This window comes from Podarcis raffonei, chromosome 2 (genome assembly GCF_027172205.1).
Source record: "Podarcis raffonei isolate rPodRaf1 chromosome 2, rPodRaf1.pri, whole genome shotgun sequence".
Classification (NCBI taxonomy): domain Eukaryota; kingdom Metazoa; phylum Chordata; class Lepidosauria; order Squamata; family Lacertidae; genus Podarcis; species Podarcis raffonei.
Genome location: NC_070603.1, coordinates 69,456,702 through 69,470,224, shown reverse-complemented (window position 1 = coordinate 69,470,224; position 13,523 = coordinate 69,456,702). Strand labels below are relative to the sequence as shown.

Here is a 13,523-nt window from a genome sequence, read left to right as displayed (position 1 = left end):
ATCTTATAGGAGGATTATATCCGTGGGGCCAGACGCAATAATAATAATAAAAACAGCCTCAGAGTGGAGAGCACAAGGAATTATAGCAAGGATCTAATGGGATCAAGCTAGCGTTCAAGAAGTTTTAGTCCTGGCTAGTGCCTGTGATGTTTGTACAAAGGGGAAATGGGCACATCTTTTTTGCACGTCTGGATATTTCAACTTGAGTTAGTCTCTCTCTGTGTAATGTTCACCTTGAATCATCACCACGCCAGTTGTAATTGCATTTATATCCCACTTTTCCTCCAAGGATCTCAAGGTAGCATACAAGTTTCTCCTCCTCTCCATTTCTGTATGTTGTAGGTTTCACAGCGGCCCCATTCATACTTGCGGGGCTGTGTTCCCAGACTAGCTCTGTCAGTTATGTTGTGGGGTGCCTCAGGCCGCTATTTTGACTCCAATGCTATTTAACATATATAAGAAGCTGTTGGGATCAGCCATTAGGAGATCTGGGGTGTAATGTCACCTATGACACTCAGCTCTATTTCTCAGAGTCAGTAGAGGTTGTGCATGACATGAGCTGTTTTCTGGGTATAGCGGTGAGATGGATGTGGTGAAGGGAAGCTGAACCCTGGTAAGGCTAAATGCTTGTGGCTGGGTGGTTCATAGATCTGGGATTTGGGAAGACTGTTCAGGATGCGGTTACGCTTCCTCTGAAAGCGGGTGTCTGAGGGTGCTTCTGAAACTATCACTGTCACTAGAGGAGCAAGTAATCTCGGTAGCTGCAAGGGTCTATTACCAGCTTCAGTTGGTGTCAAAACTCTGCTCTTACCTGGACAGGAATAGCCTAGCTGCTGTGGTTTGTGCACTGGGAACTTCCCATGTGGGTTACTATCACATGCTGTACATGGGATTGCCCTTAAGACTGGTTCTGAAACTGCAGCTAGTGCAGAATGCAGCAGCAACGGTCCTGTGTGTTGTACCTGGCTGTACTTGCATGTTACACTGTGGTGGCTGCCTGTCAGCTCCTGAGCCAATATTCAGAGGAGGCCCTGTTAGTGGTACTGCATTTTACAATATGTTGCTTGGCGACGACACAGAAACAGGCCTTCCTGTAGTGGTGCCCACTCTCTGGAACACTCCCCTCACCCCCACTTTACAGGAGGCACCCACAGAGAACACATTTGTTTACTCAGGCTTTCCCAGACTAGGTTATTGACCCATTTTAGATATTGGCTTGTATCCAACGCCGGTCCTACTCAGAGTAGACGTGCTGAAGTTATCATACATGAGAAATTTAATGTCATTAATTTCAGTAGGTCTACTTGGATCAGACAAGCATAGAAGGTGATTCATTGTGCATCTCCCTGATGCTGTTTATTGTTTGCTGTTGATTTTATGTATATTTCAATACTTGTTTGATTTTATATGCTTTTAGCATGTTAATGCTGGAATTTTATTTTGTAAACCATTTCAGGATACTTGGATTGGAAGTGGTCTGCCATCAAGCTTAATAAGCAAATATATATATGAAAGGTGCAGGAGCCCCACCCCCCCACCGCTTTATGTCTCTGAACTGGCTTCTGTTTCATCCTTGATATACAAAGTGGGCATACTTTCAAACTACAGTGGTACCTTGGGTTAAGAACTTAATTCGTTCCAGAGGTCTGTTCTTAACCAGAAACTGTTCTTAACCTGAGGTACCACTTAAGCTAATGGGGCCTCCTGCTGCTGCCACGCTGCCGCCACACGATTTCTGTTCTCATCCTGAAGCAAAGTTCTTAACCCGAGGTACTATTTCTGGGTTAGCGGAGTCTGTAACCTGAAGCGTATGTAACCTGAAGCGTATGTAACCCAAGGTACCACTGTATTTCTGGGTTAGCGAAGTCTTTAACCTGAAGCATATGTAACCCGAAGCGTATGTAACCTGAGGTACCACTGTAGTTAACTGGTACAAATGTCCATATGGCATTTCCCCTATTCTATGATAGTTCAGTTGTTAGAGCAAGAAACTCTCAACCTCAGGGTTGTGAGTTCCAACCCCACGTTGGGCAAAAAGATTCATGGACAAGATGGTCCTTGTGGTCCCTTCCAACTCTATGGTTCTATTATTTGAGATGGCAAAGAAGGCTGTGGAGAGTGGATGTGTTTCCATGCTCCATTTCAAGTTTCAACTGCAACATTACGAGGATGTTATGTGGGATGGCTGCAGGAGCAAACATGGACCACTTAGATATTTGTGGAAAATGGAGAGGTATATACACGCTTTTCAATAAATAAAATAAACAAGAAGTACATGACTGGGGGTTGGCTCGTATTCTCTAACAACAGAAGAAGAACTGAATATCAGACCAACTGCTTGCTAGTGCGACATCGTAAGACAGGGCTGCCTAAGGGAAACCTGCAAGTGGGACATGAGCGCAAGAGCCTTCTCCCTACTTGCTGTTTCCAGCAACTGGGATTCAGAGACATGCAGTCTTTGACAGTGGAGATAGAACATAGCTATCCTGGCTAGTAGCCATTGACAAACTTATGCTCCATGGATTTGTCTAATTCTCTTTTAAAGCCATCCACGTTGGTGGTCGTCACTATGTCTTGTGGCAGCAAATCCTATAGTTTAATGCACCCAAGAAGAGGCCATCACTTTTGTTGGGATACTACAAGAAGAGTTGGAGAAGTGAGCACCACACAGACATAGGGACCCACCTCTAAGTTCTTCACTGTCAAGTCCTGTCCACTTTTCAAAGCTTGACCTTGGCAAGCATTTTTCATGGTCCAAATTCATCTTAACAATCCAGTAGGTCCTTCACAGGACCTATTTTCTAAAACCTGGTCAGTTCGGTGAAGCCCTGGGAAACTGGGCCCTTCCAGGCATTCACAAAGGCCACGCAAAGCTTGCAGGAGGCCTCCCTCCTGAATGTTTAACAGGCGATGGGCAAGTAAGGCTGGGTATTTGCTGAGGGGCAGTGGGAGGGGAGTGTCTTAAGCTGGATGGAATTTGTTTGATTCGGACAGCTCAGTGTAAACAACCAGGGAGGGGGACAGTGGGGGGGATGGGTAGGGAAAGCACACTCCTTTATCATCTCTCTCCCTGATCTGTATTTATCTACACCCCATTGGGATGAACACGAGGGGACAGAGTGTGTGAGGGAATGCAGGGCCTAGTGGATAATCCCGGGGTTCAGCTGGCTTTCCTTCTACAGCAAAAAATAAATAAATCAATGGACCTCCCAAATATCTATGTGGGGCGGGGAAGATAGATAAGATAAAAGGCTTATAGTGAGTCAGACCATTGGTCCACCAACTCCGTACTGTCTTATCTCTCTGAGGTTTCAGGCAGGAATCCTTCACAACTTTACCAAGGTTGGACCGGGGGCCTTTTGCACACAAGGCATCAGCTCCGCCACTGAATCAGTCATTCCCAGCAAAGTTGAGCCAGTTTAGGAAGCTAGCAGGCCACTCCCAAATGGGAACAGAAGCCTTCCTGGGTATCTGGGATGAGCCACATACATGTTAGATGTATGTGGGATATTTTTTTTAAAGCAGCCTCAAGAGATGGAGGAGTACAGGGGAAAGCTACTTATAGAATCCTAGAACTAAAGAGCTGGAAGGAACTCTGGGGGTCATATAGTCTAACCCCTGCAATGCAGGAATCCCAACTAAAGCATCTGTGTCAGCTGGCCGTTCAACCTCTGCTTAACCTGATTCTGCTCCGAATGCTGTCTCTGGATCTCTTTCCCCCACCCCTCCCTCCATGAGTTACTGGAAACAGTTTTAGGAATATAGAAAGCCGCCTCTCACAAAGTCAGTGGTCCATCTAGCTCAGCAATGTCCACACTGAGTGGCAGTGGCTCTCTAGGGTTTCAGACCCGGCGCATTCCCAGCCCTACCTGGAGATGTCAGGGATTAAACCTGGGACCTGCTGTGCATGCAGAAGGTCCCAGGTTTAATCTGCCACTGAGATGCAGCCATTCCCCAGACAACGAACACCCTTCAGAATGTAAGAAAAAAAGCCCTGCTGGATCAAGTCAAATGCCTGCTTCACCCAGCATCCTGTTCTCACAGCAGCCAACCAGGTGCCCATGAGAAGTCTGCAAGCAGGACCTGAGCACCACGGCACTCGCCCCACTTGTGATCCCAGCAGCTGGTATTCAGAGGCAACCTGCCACCAACAGTGGAGGTGGAACAAAGACATTGTGGCCAGTTGCCACTGATAGCTTTTATTCTCCATGAATTTGTCTACTCCTCTTTTTAAGTCAAGTTGGCCACCACTACTTCTTATGGGAGCAAAATTACGTGCAGCTGTTAAGCAGCCTTCCCTTTCATCCCCGCTCTCAAAATGGCAAGTTTCTGAAGCTGCTTTTCAATTAATACTGTATATAATTTGCCCCTCTTGCTCTCCCCTTTGCATTATAGTCTGGTGTGAGTCCCTTCATCAGCCCATTCTTTGCAATGCAGCAAATTGGTCCATCCTGGCTCCCCCAAAAGTATAAAGCAGGACAGGATGCACTAAGAAGAAAGAGTTAGTGAGCCAGATCCCCACATCATGGGTGTGTTTTAAAACCCAGATTTTTCCTTTTTTTCTGAGGATAAAGATGTGGTTTCTCTTAACACTCCTTTCCTCCACTGTTCCAAATGTGGGTATCAGTTACAGTATTATTAAATCTTCCTGATTTAATGTGAGGGAGGTGTTGCTCTTTAGTTCAGCACTTACTACAATAAACATGTTTTCTTTTCTTTTTAAAATTCAGCTTAACAGAGCGAGGCTTCTGCTCTGACTTTTTTCCAGCCCTCGCTTGATGGGACAGTAGCACTCAGTCCCAGAGAGACTCTGCTACTGTTTTCCTGTTGGCAAAGGTTGGGAAACAGTCAGAAAGTGGTAAGAAGCAGGTTCCCCTCTGTTCGTCCAAAGTTTCCCATCTGCTGATCCTTGTTGAACATAAGTGTTTAACAAGCACTTTGTTCCTGTTGCCAAGCAGCAGATTGAAAGACGATGTTATTTTCATGCACCATGATGTCATCATGGTGCAATACTGGCGTTGCAAACTCTTGTGATATTAGCACACGTCTAGAGTAATTTAATGTTTCTGTCTTTCCTGGTTAGACAAGCTGAGCACAAATCAAAGGAGCAGAAGCTCAAAGCCAAAAGCATCAGCACCCTAGCCATTAATTCCCAGTTCTGGATGTGAAAGGTTTTCAACCACAGTTCCCCAAAAGGTTGGGATTGTTCCTGCCATGTACATTTTCTGGGGTTGGAACTCTTTTCTGTCCCACAGATGGGCAGCAAAGAGACCTGGGTGCAGTCCAGCTGCAGGACAACAAACACCATTCTCGGTTGCTTCTCCCCCGCTCCTTTTTAAAATGAAAAATAAAATCATTGCTTCACTTTCTTTCGGGCCACGCAGAGAGCAGCAGATGTGGCCATCATCGCCCTAAGCCAGCACTCTGACCTCAGCAGAGCAAAGGGCAGGCAGCTGCTATGACAAGTGGATGGGATGGGGGTGGAGGGGGGGGATAGTGGGAGGCACTTCAAAGCCCTAAGTTGTTGGCGATCTTCAGAGGCGAGTAGGGCCAAGAGGAGGACAGGCTGCTCAGGGAGGGTCTGGCTCAGCATCGTCTTCTGGGGTTTGTGCTCTCAAGCTGAGGCATAAGGGGAAAGGGTTTAGAAAGAGCCTGGCCTGTACTCTGCCCTTATCCCTGCCAGCCAGCATCCATTCAGAGGAACCCAGATCCCTTTGCAACACAACAGCAGCAGCCTCCATGTGCTCAAGAGCTTCCCAATGCACCTTTGTCCACCAGGGATCCCTGAGAGAGGTCCCTCCTTTCCACAAAAATCTTATGGCAAAAGGCAGCCCATACATCAAGCCATGTGAACAGAGAATGAAACGCCACAGAATAAGAGCCTGGGGGGGGGGGGAGAGAGAGACAAAGTCAGTCCTGACCAGGTCAAACCACAATGCCTTTGGAACTGAAACTACACTAGGCTACACCCCTCGGCAAGAGATAATCCAAGGAGCTTTGTTAAACATTAATCAAGACCTGCACATTTAAGCACAACTCCGTTCATTGAATCTAATGGGTGCACTGGCAGCTCTCAGTCTCTTTGCTCTGGAGCAGGCTTTTAGAAAACAGTAGGCCTGCTCTGGAAGGGTTGGTTTGATGATCACAGCTGGATTGAGGCTCTGCATTTAAAAGGATGTCATGGGGAAGGAGGGGACACTGTTTATCAGGCCAGGAAAGAAAATAATAGGTTTAAACAGCAGGAATGTAGATTTAGCGAGGGGAGACCTCACTAAATAAGGCAGGTTTAACTGCAAAAAAAGCTACCTAAATGGCGGTTGTGGGATGTCTTTTCTCAGGTCTCGAGAAAATGCTGGACTCGCACTGACATTAGCATTTTACTTAAGAAACAGAGCCAAGCGAGATGACCACTGTAATTGGGCTTGACATCATTAAAGACATCACATGGAGGCTTTCAACTACACCATCCTGAGGCATCAGTTTTCAGAATTAAAATAAAATAGATGCAGCCCGTGTCCTGGTCTCTTGAATGAATGTGTGGCTCTGGATCAAATGACTTACAGGGATAGTTCCCAACTTTTCACAATTGATCCTAAAGTCACCTTTTAGTCGAAAGTCACCTTTTACCAATGCTGTCATTGTGTGATGGAAAGTTGATTTTTACATGCACATATGTACATCATAGTCAGAAGAGCTGGTGCATTCAAGTTACAGAAGCAGGAAAAGATGCTTGAAGACTACAATCCTTTGGGAACACTTAAGTGGGAGCAAGTAAAGGCTGTTTTGGAGTAAATGTTCACTGGATCAAGTGGTGCATGCCACTTGTGAAAATGACTTCAGAGTACTAGGTGGCAAATTTGGCTCTCTGGTTCCAAGAGCAGTGTTACTCGTACCTTGAATATGCTGGAGACTTCCACCTGACTCCTACAAAATGCCATCCTGGTTGACACCAGCGGAAGGAAATTTAAACCAGCGGCAAATCTAGCACTTTGCCAGCTATCCGAGTAATGGCAATTTGGCTAGGCATTTCAGCTTATTGAATCCCTGGGCAAAGCTGCTTTGCACCAGGTGTGATTACAGCCCAACTGGCATGAGCTGAAGATGACAAGCCTTTCTTTTAGGTAAGCAATGACCCCCTATTCATTACAGAAAGAACACTCCCTGGCACCAGAGGGTGGTTTAGCCTGCCTGCGGATGTAGCCATGCACTTCTGGATTACAGCAGCTGCTGGGTATGAATGTTATCTGTGCCCCTGGAGACAGCATTGCATCCTGTGATTTGCAAACTGCACAGTTCGCAGAGGGGCATCCGCAGCCAAGCCGTTATGTTCAAACAGATAATTGGGGCCTTTACACGAAGGCTCCCAGTGCAACCGCCAACTCAGGAGAGGAAATTAAGGGAGCACAGCTATTTGGTGGGGAAAGCCAAAACACAAGCCAGCATCTTTTCCATTGCAATTGCCGGCTCAGTCACCCTGTGGCTGGCTCCGTCTCTGCCTAGAGGAGGATCAGAGAGTCTTCCTTCTCCTTCGGGAAGCTGCCAGTAGCCCTTGTCTCTCTCCCATCCTGGATCCAAGTGGCTCTCAGCAGGCGAGCCCCTCCTCTTTCCCCCTATCCAATTATAACCAGCTTTCTAATCATTTGTTTGGAGCTGAAGCCAGGCGCCTGTGGCTGAGCTCAGGGGTGGGAGAGAAAGGGGGGCACGCGAGGAGGGGAGTGGGGGGGTGCTTTCCCCCATCTCTTCTTTTTCCTGGATTGCTGCTGCTGTTGCCCACAGAGTGGCTGAGTTTTCTCTTGCCTGTTCCTGCATGGCCTATGCCTGCCCTTGGATGGGTACTGCCACTCTGGCTGGGTAGGAGCAAAGGGTCTGCTCTTTGGGAATGGGAGACGAAGGCTGCTTGTGGCTCTGGAGTCTTTCCTTGGACCAGCCAGCTCTGGCTACTGCTCACTACCCTTAGGGCCTCACCCCAGTGGGACATGTGGGCTCCCAGCCCAGCTGCTTCCACCCTTACTAATTTTTCACTCTGTGATGGAGAGCCTGCTCTAAGCATTGCTGCTGGCCTCTCACCCTGGCTTTACAGCCAGCTAATGGGCCATACTCAGAAGCAGTGGGTGATTTTAGACTCCTTTAAATGAAAAAAAAAATTGCCTCCAATTTAATAAACACCCATGCTGGTGGGGGGGTGGCGTAAAGTAGGAGCGGAAGTCCATATTCCCCAAACTGTTTGTCCATGTGACTGTTAGGGCTTGTTATTCCCCTTCCTGAGCTGCATAGCCCATCATGGAGGATATAGTCGCTGTAAAAAGCAGACTTAAAAAGAACATCATGACTTTGCTGAATGTAGGATTGCCAGCTTTTTTATTGGCCTCTGCTCCTGTACCATTAACAGCAGCTTGCCCTGCAAACATTAGCAGGAGGTCATGCTTAGCTCTTCACATTTCTGCAGATCAAACTGCTGCTAGAGTACAGGAGCTGTCTAGGCAAATTATGCATCTGATCAGTTGGCAACCTTAACTGCAAGAAATATTTCGGGGATGGAAACCAGTCTTCTATATATTGTTAGTCATAATGGATCCATAAAGAATTAAAGCAAACTTTCCAGGTGGGGGAAGACTCTTCAAAAGGGTGTGAGACACCATTGGCTTTAGCATGTGTGAACGAAGACTTGCTGTGCCTAATAATGTGGGTGGGTGGAACAAGCTCATAATGTGACTGATACTGCTGTGAGCTACTGTATGAATGCCATGGGAAAGAGTGTGCAGATCCCCTTCCCTGCAGTTCCTGAACTGGCACTTGACTTGCCAACCCTTGGCATATAGGGTTGCCAATTTTTTTGACTGGTCCCTGATCTTGTGACATTAACGGCTGCTTGATCTGCAGACATTAGCAGATTATCATCTTCAGCTTTGTCTGCTAGTTTTTGGCAACCCCACCAGCATACTCCCTTTTGGTATAGTGCCAACAGAGTCCCTCTTAATGCCATTTCCTCGGCTCTGTAATGGGTTCTCCCTCAGCTTAGGCATCCCATCTGTCGACAGCACACTGCATTGCCGAGAACCTCTGCCTCCAGGCCACCCAGCGAGGGTCTAGCAAAGCAAAGGGCCTAGCTCTAGATGCTGCAGGCTCAGGGCTTGGATGTGGTCTCTTCCTCTCTCCTCCCCTGCAAGAGGGGCCAGGGCTGGGGCATTGCTCCTGATTTATAGTACATAACTGCAGTCAAACAAAAAGCCCTTCATGGCAGCGCGGCAAGCTTGCTGCCTCCCTGGTTTCAGCACATACCAGCGTCACCACATCCCTCTGACCACAACCCCCTTCCCGTGCACCCCCCTGCCGTGTCCCACAGCTCAGCACAACAGGGAATTGTGCACTGAGACCCTCCATCTACTCTCCGCTCTCTCCAGATGCAAACAGCTAACCCCACCTCGCAAACAAAATACTCACTGCTGCTACACAAGCTCCATATCCCACCCAAACATCAGCCCTCAAATACCAAGCACTCTCCTCTGACTATCCAAACACTTTCTAGGTTGTCAGACCTGCTACTTCCCAAGATGCAGCCAATCCTGCACTATAGCCTCACATTTCCTCCTTGAAATACAAACACAAATCTCATATCCCGATCTATCATTCCTTCTCTCCCCCGCCCACCTAAATAACATTATGGTCCAGCACAAATTCTATGCACCTCTGTCCCCAAACATCTCATAAGTACCTCTGCTCACACACATATTCTTTTCAGTGAGAACTCTCTCGCTGCCAGAAAAAACAAACAAACATAAACAAATAAATGTTTTCAGATCTGAAAATGCAGAGCCAGGGGGATCATAACTTTATTGGGACTAAGGCTGCAATTCTATTCCCACTTGTCCTGGTAACGCAATGGAACTTTCTTCTGAGTAGACAAGTATAGAGTTGCCATAAATAATGTTGACAATACATGTAAACTTTAAAATAACACAGAATCCTTTGTTTAGCAGGTTTTCAAGGAAAAGAAAAAGCTACAAATGAATTTTCATGTGAAAGGGTTGCGCTTGGTTTTGCAGTCCAAGGTGAGATCTCTTGTGGGTTCCATAGACCTTAAGTGTCCTGAAATCCAGTATGTGATCGATGTTTTATTTCCAAAATGAAAGTTGCTAGGGCTGAAACCTACCTTGAAACCACTCCTTTAACCTTGGATGTATGGAGGGCAAAGTACTCTGCACAGGCTCAAAGACACTCCTCATAACTACTTCACAGGCTCAAGGACTGATAGGTTCTTCCTTTTCTCTACAAGTTAAGGGTACACCCAATCAGAAACAGGCCCACAAACTGCTTTAGTCACCCTGTTGTTTTACTGGGAAAAGTACAGGACAAGTGTGACCATGTACTCTTTGACAATAGCTTGTGAAACCATCAGGCATGCTATTTTTCTGCATAGGTTGTTTGGACTGGACACACAGTCCTACCTGCAAGCCAAATTCCAGAACGTGATGCTAGGTGGTTGCTGTTTGGCTCTGTAGCATCCCACAGGGTTCCATCTTGTCTCCCATGTTTTACAACATCTACATGACAATGCTGAATGAGGTCATCTGGAAATTTGGAATCAGGTACCATGGAGTACATAGCTGATACCTATTTCTCCTTTACATCTGATTTAAGTCAGGCAGTGGAAGCGCTACATCAGCATCAGTAATGGGCCTGGATGTGGCCTAATGCAGAGAGAGCATTATGGCTCATTGTCTCAGAGAAGATGCATTCTGGACAGTGTTTGACACATGAGTGTTTGATCAGTGTTTGACAAATCCAGCTGTGTCACTGGAAGCTCATGTGCCTTTCATGGGATGGAATGCCTTCCACCATCTAAAGCTGGTACAGTCCATCCCAGATAGAGAAAACTTAGCCAAGTTAAGCCATGTGCTACTAACCTCCAGATCAGACTACTGTAATGTGTTGCAAATGCCTTCTTTCCCCCCTAGCTAGAGTTCAAGGTGTAATAATACATAGTTCTCCATCCTCTTAATTTATATCTGCAACAACCCTGTGAGGTAGGTTAGGTTGAGATCCTGCGACTGGCCTAAGGTCACCCAGTGAACTTCATGACTAGTTGGGGATTTGAACCTTGTCTCCCAGGTCCTAGTGTGACACCAGGGGTGCCAACCTGAATAAAATATTGGGGGCGGGGAAGCAAGCCCTGCTCCACGTAAGTGTTCACATGCCATGCTGCATACACACCATTTGAATGGCAATGCCCATAAACTGGGGGGCACCCCCCCAAATATTTTATTGGGGGACACGAAGGGACCTCGAGCCCTAGGAGTTGGCTCCTATGTGTGACTGTCTTAATTACTACTCCTTTTAAGCCTCTTGAGGACGGTATGTTTATTTCTCTCTTTCCCCCGCAAATGCTGCTGTTGTACCTGCTGTTTTCACTTCCGACATGGTTTCTTTCTCGGCTTTATTGATTTCATTTGCGATTGCTGCCTGTGGGCCGCCGCTCTGGAAATGCTTGCATTGACTGGAGGCCGACGGGGAGGAAATAAATCTGCAAAATAAATACCTCAGTCAACGAACCATGCCGGCGCGCCTGCCTGCCTGCTCGCTCGCACATCCCGCCCACGCCTCCTCCTTCCCCCTCCAGGCGCCCGGTCCCCGCGCGAAGGACGAGCCCTTGCTTCCCCTCCGTCCCCTCCTCGAAGGCCTCGGCCGGCAGCCGCGCGGGATTCCCCGCGCTAGGAACGCGCTTGGGCCGCGCAGGCGGGAGGCGGGCTGGCAGCGTCTGGCCGAGGCCTAGCTGAGGATGCTGAAACGCTTGTGTCACTAACCGCGAGAGACACGGCGTCTCCGGCACCGGAGGAGTCGCAGCCAGGCGCCTTGTCGTGCGGGATGGGGGTCGCTCGGAGGGGACTGGCTTCGCCTGCCACACATATGGGGAGGAGGAGGAAGGCCCAGTGCGGGAAAAGGGGGGCGCCAAAGCGGAGAGATTTGGCGTGGGGGCTCTTGATGAAACCCAGACCGACGGTTCTGAAGGACAAAGTTGGGGGTGTTGCGGGTAGGTGGGTAAGGCAGAGAGAAGCTCCATTCCGCATTTTCTTTGCGCCAAATCGGGGCCCTTGCCCACCACCACTCTACTAGGGCTCCTCCGTGTGCATGGCACAGCGGGATCCTGTGCTCAGTGAGGCTTTTCTTTCTAGGAAGGGTGCTTAGGGTTGCAGCCTCTGCAATGATTGATCTTCCTGAGGGCAGAAGTGGGAGGGCATTAGGACTTCCACTCGCTCAGCATTTCCCTCCCGCTCCAATCCCCAGAAAACAGTTGCAGGCAGAAGTTCAACACATGGTGCAACTCCAGCCTGGGACAACTACACATGACCAATTCCCCCCTGCTTTAGTTTTCGGATGGGGGTGGGTCAGGGAAACAGCCTGAAGGCTGAGTGAGAGGTATGTGACACTTCATGCTTGCAGGGTGAATTGTCACTCCAAAGTAATACAGGGTCCTGGATCTCATCCTCCTCAGATTAAGCAGTGCTTTTTCTGTGGCAAAGACATTCCAACTCCAAGGGTGTAACTGCAGCTAGGGATTCCTGCAGGCTTCACCTGCAACCACTTTCTGGTACCTTTCCTGTGAAGCTATTCCGAAAGGGGTGCCTTTGAACATGTGATGAGTGCTTTCCTACAACCACTGCTTAAACACAGCGAGCCTTTCCCACATCTGAGATGAAACACTCTCAAGGATGACTTTCTCAGTCTTACCAAGTTACGCCTGTATTGGCTACCTGCCCATGGTGTTCTGGTTGGGTGCTGGCATAAGAGCACAGGGTTTAGCTTTGCATGCCAAAGAGAGCTTGGCAGTGGTGTGTTAAAAGCGCCAGTGTATGGTGGCAGTTACAGACCTGGCTTAACCACATTAGAATTCTCTTTAAACAAAAAACAAAACAAAAAACCTAGAATTGTTAAAGTAATGAATTTAACTGGATTTTTTCTTTTTAAAAAATCAGTACAGAATAAGGATATGGTCATTATTCCACTTTAACTAAAACATAATTATAAGAACATGACCATGTACATATATGAGTATCATAAGTTAGATGTGGCTTTATGCTGGTGTTTCTGTATGTGTGCGTATATCTGTATATAAATGCTCCTGTGTATCATCATGAAAAGGAATAGTGTTTTGTGTGTAGTTGTGTGTGTGTGTACATCTCTGTTCAAGTGTACACATACGGGGTAGGTAAGCACAGCACCCTCTGTGGGGGTGTATAGATGTGTGGTGGTGGCCTAAGTTAGCTTGTGTTTGATGGAACAGCAGAGGGGTGTGTGTTTTATTCAGATCAGTATGCAAGGGGAAGGCAGCCTGGAACAGAGTACTGTGTGTGGGGAGGGGGCTAACCACTCAGCCCTGCCCCTGTACAGTAGGGCCTGCCCCCAGCTATGAAAGCCCCCGTGTCTGGCTGCCAAAGTAGCGAGCCTGCCTGGTGCCAACAATATTTCTCTTGGCCAGTGGCCGGGCTTCAGGGAACACAGAGCCCTTGTAGTAGACTCACTCCGGC

The 13,523-nt window shown here is 47.8% G+C and overlaps 1 protein-coding gene across 2 annotated transcripts in view; it reads right to left on the bottom strand.

Annotated features, from left to right (window-relative positions):
• The window catches only part of FGFR4 (fibroblast growth factor receptor 4), a 48,699-nt gene extending 36,626 nt beyond the window's left edge, over positions 1-12,073 (bottom strand). For both annotated transcript variants that reach the window (XM_053377213.1, XM_053377214.1), the window contains exons 1-2: positions 11,802-12,073; positions 11,397-11,521 (exon numbers count right to left, since the gene is read on the bottom strand). In XM_053377213.1, coding sequence (XP_053233188.1) covers positions 11,397-11,521; positions 11,802-12,058 — 382 coding nt within the window. In that variant the 5' untranslated portion in view covers positions 12,059-12,073. The remainder of the gene's footprint in view (positions 1-11,396; positions 11,522-11,801) is intronic.
• Between the last annotated feature and the right edge of the window lie 1,450 nt (positions 12,074-13,523).